General features: G+C 45.8%; 1 protein-coding gene across 4 annotated transcripts in view; it reads right to left on the bottom strand.

Moving 5' to 3' along the window:
- The window catches only part of Iqck (IQ motif containing K), a 127,613-nt gene that overhangs the window by 2,021 nt on the left and 115,164 nt on the right, over window positions 1-10,428 (bottom strand). For 2 of the 4 annotated variants that reach the window (XM_076941714.1, XM_076941725.1), the window contains one exon: window positions 6,740-6,831. The exons of the other annotated variants lie outside the window; for them this stretch is intronic. In XM_076941714.1, coding sequence (XP_076797829.1) covers window positions 6,743-6,831 — 89 coding nt within the window. In that variant the 3' untranslated portion in view covers window positions 6,740-6,742. The remainder of the gene's footprint in view (window positions 1-6,739; window positions 6,832-10,428) is intronic. 4 annotated transcript variants of the gene reach the window in all.

Below are 10,428 nucleotides of genomic sequence, written 5' to 3'. Positions count from 1 at the left end.
TTAATAATTACACAGGTGGGAATCCCTAAATCTCAAAATGTGAAATGTAGAACAAACCCTAATCCAACACTTTCTGAGCACTGAGCTAATTCTACATGTTTTAACTCTGTGGAGTGCACAGAATTATTTTTTAAAATTCCATAAAATTATGTTTATACTATATGTATGAGTAAATATGAATCTAGTATTATATGTATGAGTATATACTATATGTATGAGTAAATGAATCTAGTCTTTATAATTGAGACCTAACCCAAGATTTCAAGTGCAAACATGTTAACATCTGAATCTGGTGTCTCACACACACACTCAAACACACACACACACTTTCATACCTATACATATGCAAATACAAAAGCATGCATATACATACAGATACAAAGGCAAAAGTAACTAAGTAAATATCATCTCACAGCAGCAGAAGACAGGAAACTACCATCAGCCCACAGGAGAACAGACTATGCTTCAGAGCAATGAGTGAGTCTACAGAGCCATGGGCATGAATGAACCACGGCACTATCCTCCAGCTCCTATTAGCCTAATGATGCTGAAGGGTAGTTGCATGGTAGGCTCAGAACAATCCAGAGTGTAGCCTTGGTTATACCAAACCTTGGTGTTGAGGGAAGCACACTCTAGTGAGGAACTCTGAGTACCACAAGAGTCAACCACATGGCTTCACTGCCCAAGGAAGAAACTGAACAGTGTTGACTTTGAGCCAGACATGATGATGTACATCTTTAATCCCATCACTCAGGAGATGGAATCAAACACATCACAAGTTCAAGGCTACCCTGGGGTACATAGCAAAACATTGCCAAAAAAGAAGGAAGGAAGGAAGGAAGGAAGGAAGGAAAGGAGGGAGGGAGGGAGGGAGGGAGGGAGGGAGGGAGGGAGACAGAGAGAGAGAGAGAATTGCCAGTATCTCCCTCTGGGTGGTGGCTACATGGTGGCTTCACTCTATAGCTCATCTGTATTATTACCACCAATCTCTAGAAGTAAAAAGAAACAAAGTCAGTACATACTCTAGTTGAAATCACAAAGCCACAATAAAGTACTAGAAAAGTACATTCTTGGTTGCTCAAGCTAATTCTCACCAGCCATACATCAGTGAGCAGACAATACTTAAAATCTTATTACTGCATAAGCCTACTGGGGATGCCCCATCCCCTCCATAGAAGTCCTGGGTGCTGCTGGGGTGCAGGAGTGTGGCCCAGGCTGGGGGTGTCCACTGAAGCCCGTGTTTTACCTTCTGTATCTTCGAGCATGAACACTCTATGCGAGGACTACTTTGCTAAAAAGTAAACAGAATTCTTGGATGCGGTGGAACATGCATCTTGTCTCTGCTACTGGGGAAAATGAAGTAGGGAGGGTTGGATAAGTCCCAATGCAGTGAGACTCTGGCTCAACCAACCAATCAATCAATCAATCAATCTGTATTCCAAGGGGTCTTCTTAGTCCTTCCAGTCTTTGCAGGATCCAGTCCTGTAAATATGCTCTGGAAAGGGAGGCTTGGCAGAGTGGGGGAAGGGAGGAAGGAATGTAGCAGAGCTTCTGGAAGGACCCACTTTCTACCTTAGAGATATCTACCAGACAGACGCCTCAGTGCCCCTGTCTTGTCCTTGTCCCCCTTGGCATGCTGATATCCAGCCAATTCCGGAAGGGCCAGGAGGAGTGGAAAATCCCAAAGAGAAGTGCCAGCCCTTCTTCAGCTCCTGTTTAGTGGCAATGTGACAAGAAAGCCTTGCATACCAATGAGGCTTCATTTCTTGAGCTCGCCCATCCTCTTCTCCTCCAGTACTACAGCTAAGAGGTCACAGCCCAGAGAAACCACACAGACAGCAGCATTCGATGGACAGCAGGGAAGTCTCGGGGTTGAAGGAGAGAATGTGGGACCACAGACCATGCCTGCTCACCTGGGACAAAATGCCAGAGTCCAGGGACCCACCCTAGACTTTCAAATGGATCTCCAGAAGCTGGGCCTGGGAATTACCTTTGCCTGTACCAGTCTAGGGAAAGAGCATTGTCATTCACTGGCTACTGAGTCAACAATGGGGTCAAGTGTGGAAACAGCTGTCTTTGCAGTTGAGTCTAATTGAGTAAATCACCTGATGTTTGCTTGTCATCCTTAGGGAGCTTCTGATGTATTTGGGAGGAGAGAGAAATACTCGGGGAACTTAAGTCCCCAGGGATGGCATAGCAGGAAGAAGCTGCTTCTTTGAGCTTTCCCTCACTAGCAGCAACAATCCCCAGGAGTACTGGGGCCTAAGGTCACAGAAGGGACGGGATCACTCTCTCCACTCAGCAATTTTTATCAGAAAGTTAACCATGTTTATTTGATTTTTTTAATTAATTAAAAACAGAACAAATGACAAGGTCTCTTATAGCCCAGGCTGGCCTGGAATTTAGTTAAAGTAGTTGAAGATGGCCTTGAACTCCTGATTCTTCTGCCTCAACCTACTGAGTGCTAGGATTACAGGTATGTACTACTGCATCCAGTTTTGTGCTGAGGATTGGACCTAGGGCTTGGTGCAGACTGAGCAAGCGCTCTGCCAATTGAGCCACACTCTGATCCCCAGTGTTTTCTCTTTCTTTTTCTTAAAGCCCATTTTCCAATAAGTTTTTTATTAAAAAAAAAAAGTATGATTCTTATTGAAGTATTGACATGTGTTAAGTCAAAGTGATGTTGTTTTCTCTGATTTTACAGACAGGGAAATTGAGAACACAAACAGATTAGGTAGTTTCTATGAGGTCATACTATAGGTGGTCTGGCCTCTATATTCACATTCTTAACCCCAACAGGATCAAAGTCTACACACTTCTCACAAGGACAACAAATTCCTACAGTAAAAGGTGCATCTTCCATATGCCGGAGCAAAGGCATTCAGGGATGTGTCGTAATCATCACAGAAGGCCCAAGAGCAGTCTGAACACCCAGCAACTGAGAAATGATTCCTGCAATGGTTAACCTCAATTGTCAACTTGAAACCTAGAACCACCTGGAGCAGAAGCCCTCTGGCCATGCTTGTGGGAGATTATCTTGACTTATGATAACTGAGGAGTGAAGACCTTTCCACTGTGCATAACACCATTCTTAGCCAGGGGGTCCTGGACTGTATAAAAGGTAGAAAGCAAACTGTACAGCACCATGTATTCCACTGCTTTCTGCCTCCCAACTGTGGGTGCTAGGTGACCACTTGCTTCAGGCTCCTCTGCCTTGACTCCTTGCCATGACGAACTGTACCCTTGAACTGTGAGCCAGAAGAAACTCTTTCTCCCTTAAGGCTTCTTTGGTCTGGTCATTTTTATCACAGCAACAGAATGGAAGTCAGTTGGGCATCTGGTCACTGATAAATGTGAGGGTGCCATTAGAAATGTAATGATTTCCCAAAGTTTGAGAAACGAGGAGGGATGTCACAGGGGAAACACAGCAGGTACGTTTCCTGTCAGCTTTGATGGTGAGGTAAATTTGAAATTGCTGGATGCCACCCTAACATCTCGGAGGAGACAAGGATGATGCAAAGATGCCATCCAGCTAGTGTCAGAGACATCCAGGATGATACCTCTAAAGAGAAGGCAGAAGGGAGGTAGAAACTAGACACACACAGACACAGACACACACACACACACACACACACACACACACATACACACTTTTCTAAATATAAACAGTCATGATCTCCTTTTAGAACAAGTGGCTCCCACTTTGCATTTGTTCCTGGTGAAGTCTCTGTAGTCTACCCCTTAAGTTTGCCTGCCTTGTACAAAATCACAGTCATTACCCACAAAATTACAGCCACGGCCTCTGCCCAGTCATCACATGGGCTCTCAGCCATGCTTTAAAAAAGAAAAGGAGACCTTACCATAGATGAAACGGAAGGGGGACAAAGAGAACAAGGAGAATGCTCATGCTCTTTGATGTTCTAAAGCACCTGCTGTGTGGGTTGCTATTTGGTTGGGTATTATTTTTCTTTGATTTCTTTTCTCATGTGTGATGTATATACATGCTCATGTGGGTATGTGTCTATGTACATGTATAATTGTGCATGTGTGAGCTCATGCATGTAGAGGCCAGGGGTCAATATTCCATGTCTTCCTCAATTGCTCACAACCTCAGTTTTTGAGACAGGATCTCTCACTGGCCTGAAACTCTCAGAATCAGTTGGATTGGCTGGCCAGCAAGCTACTGGGATCCTATTGTGTCCACTTCCCCAGTGCTGGGCTTATAGGCACACACTGTCTTGCCTGGACTTTGTGTGTGTGCTTGAGATCCAAAGGGAGGGCCTTATGTCTTTACCTCAAGCCCTTTCCTGACTGAGCCATCTCCCCAGTCCTGAGGATAAGCTTTCTTTCTAAAGAAATCCTATGAAAATATATCAGACTAGCTGGTGGGGGGGGGGGGGGGAGGAGGGAAGAGGAGAGGGAGAGGGAAAGAATATAAGAGAATGAATTTGACAGACAAACGAATGGACAGGAAAATTAACATGTACACAATAACAGTGAGCTGGAGTGCCACATGCCTTTAGTTCCAGCTCTCAGGAAGCAGAAGCAGGTAGTTCTGGAATATGCTCCCCAAACTCATGTTTTGTCACAGGCTGATCTCTGAGACCCTTTTCAGGCCCAAGTGCTCCTCCGGTAAAGACTGATCTATCAGGTTGACCTGCCAGGTCCCTACAGCATAACTGAGTTTAGGAATGAAATGGCATTCCAGTGGTGGACAGAGACATAAATAGGTAGATGATGTACAGTGAGAGAAACCAGTATACACCAGAACCTGTACAATGAATAAGACTCAGTGTTGGGGGATACAGGGCAAGTGGGATGCTCACCCATCACAGATGGGGATGCGACATAGAGTGGACAAAATGACTTGGAATCAAACACCTGAACACCCCCAGCCCCTGTCTCTGCAACTCCAGAGGTGTCAATGAAAATCTTCAGCCAGCAGAAGACACCCGGCAGCAGCCAACGTACCAGCATTTCTCACAAGGACCCCAGTGGAATACAACCCAGGTACCAATCAATGGGTATATAAATTGTGAGACACTTAGAACAACACGTCACAGCAATAAAGAGTCATCTAACACTCTCTGAATGATAAAGCTGGACCTCCCGGACAGAAGGTCCAGCAGAAGAAGCCATATACAAAAGGGTGGGTTGCTATGTTTTCAACTAACAGAAAATGTGAGGCTAAGCAAATTTTTCTGTGGAGACTGAAGTCACAAGAGAGGTTATGTAGCAGGGACGGGAGAGGCCTGAGGGAATCTGTTGGGTATTCGGCATGTTCTCCATCTTAATCCGAGTGGTAGATATGTGGTGTAGACACATGCAGGAGCTCAGTGTGTGGAATGTGATGACTGGCACACCCTCCTGTAAATTACCTCACCCACAAAATAGAAGCCATGGGTTTCTAAATCTAAACCCCAGTGCCAGGAGCTGGATACCTCTCCTCAGAGTTGTTCCTGCCGGTGCCCTTGGCTGCCCACCAGGACTAAATGGTAAGGCCCTGTTGGTGAAGACAGCACACACTCAGGCTATAGGACACCATGAAGTCAAGCTGGACCTGAGCTGGCAGTGTTGTGCCTAATGACTAGCTTGCACAGTGCCATGAAAGTTGTTGGGGAGAAAAGTTATCAGTCATCTAACTCAGTTTAGGAACAGGTGCTCAATAATAGCTGCCTGCCAGCCACGGTATGACCTCAGGCCCAACAGTGGCATCCTGTGATCCAGGGCAACCAACTGCTTCTTGGTTGGAACTGAAGCCTACCCTCAGGAGAGAACACGTGCCTAGTATTACAAGCCTGGTCAAAAGCCTATGGCTGGGGTCGGGGGAGGGGGGTGCACAGGCCCCAAGGAGAATCTACTATAATGTTTTGCTAATGTATGTGGAGTTCAGTTGCCTCCTGCATAGTTATGTTTGTACCCAGAGACTGCTGCCACTTGAAGCCAGAGAAGCCTCTTTCTGCAGTGGGCGATGGTCAAAGCAAACGCTGGTAACTTGTCTACTGCTGAGAATAAAGACATACAGAATGCCTGGATCTGATGGGACATTCACATCACCCATCCCCAGGCCAGGAAACTCCTCATGGAATAGGAGATGCAAAGACTGTGGGAGCTGGAGGAGGGGGAGGGCCACTACAGGATGATGTCCTCTGGATATGGCAAAACTGCTGCAGTCATCATCACCACCCACATAAGGCTCCACACAAACAAAAGTGAGGCATCGGTGGCCCAGTGTCATGGCCCATGCTTTTTAATCCAAGCACTCAGAGGCCAGAGGCAGCGGATCTCAAGGCCAGCCTGGTCTACAGAGTAAGTTCCAGGACAGCCAGGGCTAAACAGAGAAACCCTGCCCTCGAAAAAAAGGAAGGAAAAAAGGGAGGGAGGGAGGGAGGGAGGGAGGGAGGGAGGGAGGGAGGGAGGGAGGGAGGGAGGGAGGGAGAAGAAAAGAAGAAAAAGTGAGGCATCAAAGCAGAAGCAGGACATCAAGGACAGAGAAGGGCCCACAGCTGCGGGATGGGAACATGAGAAAGGAACAGGGAACCATGAACAAAGTCCCTGAATGCAGAAGAAATTGTCAAAAATAAATATTAAAAAGAAAAGAATGGGAAGACTTAGATGAAAAGGCTGGCAGCTTTAAACAAATGTGTATAATATAAAATTAAATTAGGAAACTGGGGAAGAAAAGATTGAATACAACCATCTGAAGATCTTGTAAGAGCCAAGGTCAAGAGTCACTCACTGATCATGGCTGTAGTCCCAGTTCTTGGGAGGCTGGGGCATGAGGAACACAAGCTCTACTCCAAGCCTGAACCACGCAGAGACCTTGTCTTTCTGGAAAAAAAAAAAAAAAAAAAAACAGTGACAGGCCTCAGCAGGTCCTGGGGACCCCAGAAATGCTAACATCGACTCAGTTCATCAGGAAATATCCATCCTGAGGCGCTGGACCCTGCTCATAGCAGTCTGCCTGTCTGTCGTTTACACTGTCCTCACAGGTGCCCTGGGGACAGCTGTGCTGGTGGGGGAGATGGAGGCAAAGGGAGACTGGATGGCTCGTCCAAAGTCACAGAGCTATGTGAATGGACAGGCAAGGTTCTCGCCTGCCTCCATCTGGGGGTAAGCAATCCATGGGCTTCCTGGCATGATGGCATAAGCCAGTCAGGCCTGAGACAGAAGGACCATGATTTCAAGGGGAGCTTAGGCCACGAAGTAAAACCCATATAGTAAAACAAGACAAGAAAAAGTAAAAACCACAGTCAACACCTTCGTAGTCCTTAGAGTTGGAATCAGGGCAGGAAAACAGAGGAGAGTGTAAAATTTATTTTTTCTGTTTTGATAATGTTTCTTCTCTCATTAGCATGTGCTAACTGTAGAAATGACAGGTTGACCCTGACAGTTTCGTGCTTGTATATGGTGTGTTTCGCTCACACGCACCGTCCTCTCTCTTCTCCTGAGCCCTGACTCTTCCCAGCATGTTTTCTAAGAGAAATTGCCTTTCCATTATAATATCAATATACAGTTTTAGAAATTTTGAAGAATACAGTTAAAACTTAGAAAGGAAAAAGAAAGCCCCATGCTCTCTTGCCTCCACAGCAGAAGAGGAGATTGGAGCTGTCCTTTCTGAAGAGAAATAAGTACTGGCTTTTGGCGTGAATGTCAGTGGGCCGGTAGATTTACCAGATGTTGGACTGTGTTATTTTTAGGAGAGTTGAGTCAACCTAGAAGCCAGGAGGCAATGGGGGCAAGCTCCAGGGTGGATTAATTGCAGGTTTTTGCTGCTGACTTCTAAACAATGCCCCCGCAGCCAACTCAAAGCTCTGCCTCCTTGGAGGCAGCGTTCTACATGGGCACATCTGATTTTGGGGTGACAAAGCTGGTTACACTGAGAAAGAATCGGGGAATCGCTAATATGATCCTGGGAAGGATCTTAATTCTGAAACTTTAGGCAGTGCTGGGACCAAAAGGATCAAACCTCATGCATGCTGGGCAAGGTTTCTACCAACTCAGCTGCCCCCAAAGGCTTGCTTTCATAAGGCAGAAAAAGTGGCATCCTTACTGGGAAAAAGAAAATAACATCAAATCTAGCATGGGGTCCCCCAAATACAGGAAGGGAGGTCTGGTTTGGAATCCTACTGTCTATCAACCAGGGAACCTGAACAAGTATCTCAAGCCAAGAAGTCTGTTTCCTTCATCCATAATGGGAATATGCTACACTTAGATAAGTGTTACCCCCAAATCCCCGGTGACAAAGATTTGGGCCCCAGGCCATGCCTCTATTGGGAAGTGATGCAACCTTCAGGAGGTGAGGTCCAGTAAAAGAAAATTAAGTCAGTGGGGCATGTCCTTGAAGGTGATACTGCCACCCTGGCCCCATCTTGGTTTCTGCTTACATCCAGCCAAGCTTGCTCTACCACACAATCCCCAGCAAGATGTTCTGCTTCAGCACAGACCCAAAGCAACAGGAACAACTGACCCCAGATGGAAACCTCTGAAGTTATGAGCCAGCATAAGCATTTTCTCTTCGTAAGTTGATTATCTCAGGTATTTTGTTACAGTCGCAAGACAATAAGCCTAATTAACACAGGTTGCTGAGAAGCTTTCTGTAGAGAGCAAAGGCTGAACTATGATGGCACACACTACACAGCACATGATGCATATTCAAGAAGACCATTTCTGGATTACATGAAGAATACAATTGCTGTAAGAGAAATGGAAAATGTAGCATAAAACCAGTATTTCAACACATTTCTTTAGACTCTTGAGCAAGTTTTGGTTTATTTGTGTAAATCTGTATCTCTATTTGATAATACTTTCTTCCTATACCTCAGAATATACAGGAAGTTCCTTTTTGCAATTAGTTAAATTACATGAAGACTGGCATTTCACTGACTACTACATTGGCCTCTGAGGGCCTGTGAGAGTTGATGTCTTCCAGAACTCAGAAAGTCATAGGCATGAATGAACACAGGCAAGCCCAGTCAGCCACTGCCCAGGGCTTTTAATTTAGCTCTGCATTCTCAGCTGCCAGGGCCAAGACTGAGCCTGTAGAAATATCCTAGGCATCCCAAGAGAGTTTACAGTCTAGCAGCATATCCACAGCCTGGCAGTAGCTATGCATACTACACTCTGCCTTAAGAGAAGTGGAAACAAGTCCAGCTTATGTTTAAATATCTCCACAAGTATGGCAATGTAATAAATAATCATTTTGGCCCACACTCAGGGATTCTGAGGCAATATTTGCTCGTCTTTTTTGAGTCGGAGATTTATATATCCCAGACTCATTAAGTGGTTGAGGGTGACCTTGAACTTCTGATCTTCCTACCCAGTGTTCTGGGATCATAGGCACGTGGCATAGTGCCTGATTTCATGAGTTACTGGGGATGGACTCTAGGCAAGCACTCTATCCAAATGAGCCATGCCCCCAGCCTCTACTTGGTCATCTGACTCAGATCTCAGAGCAGTCAGAGCTCAGAGCAAGAGGTCCTGAAACTTGGAAACCCGACTCATCAGACATCAGAGGGGGATAGGACTAATATCCCAAGGTCTCAAATATCGAGTTCCTTCTAAGGGAGCCCCTGGGAAGAAAACGTCAGTGTCTTCACTCACTAAGGTGAGTGATGCATTTATCTCCACATAAGCTCACATCCTTACAGAAGATGATTTACCTCTCCTGTATCTTCTCAATGCTTCAGTCCAGCGAGCTGCTACTGAGCCATCTGTATTAGTACTTTTGCTACCGCTGTGAATATAACACCCAGAGGAAAGCAATTTAAGAGAGAATTGTGGATTTAGCCCACAGATGCAGATGAGGTGCATCAGGGCAGGAAGGTCATGGAGGCAGGAGCCTGGGAAGGCACTGGTCATCCTGCACTCCAAGTCAGGAAGCAGAACATGATGAGAGCTGTTGCTCAGCCTCCTTCCTCCCTTGGATGCACTCCAAAGCTAGGACCTGGGGCTACCCCTAACTTATGATGAGACTCGAGGCAAGGAAAGCATAAATTGTTCACACTAAGTTTACACTAGATGTAGACAAGAGAGGACACAGGACACAAACGAGAGAAGTTTGGGGACAGACCATCCTGTCAGAAGTGCTTCTTGCTTCTGTGTAGTTTTAGGATTCAGTCTGTAAAATTCATTCATAAACAGGAAGCTGAGGTGTCTGGGTGTATGTCTCCACGGACTCTAAGTCAAAGTTCTGTTGCTGTGGTTTTGAAGTCCAGAGTTTAGCACACATGCAGAAGGTAGAGTGGGCCTTTATCTCTTGGCTTCACCCAATAGACACTCACCGGCCACATTTTAAAAATCTCTTCCTGCCTCCATCCTTCATCTTTTGTAGCTAAAGTTGGGACTCAGAAATAACAGGAATTCTCAGCACTGCTAATGACTGGCTATTTAGTTCTGCAAAGGGGCAGAGGAGGAGACACATCCCGC

The sequence above is a fragment of the Arvicanthis niloticus genome, chromosome 1, assembly GCF_011762505.2.
Source record: "Arvicanthis niloticus isolate mArvNil1 chromosome 1, mArvNil1.pat.X, whole genome shotgun sequence".
In the NCBI taxonomy this organism is placed as follows: Eukaryota; Metazoa; Chordata; class Mammalia; order Rodentia; family Muridae; genus Arvicanthis; species Arvicanthis niloticus.
Note: the sequence above shows the minus strand (reverse complement) of the source record. Positions and strands in the feature narration are given on the sequence as shown.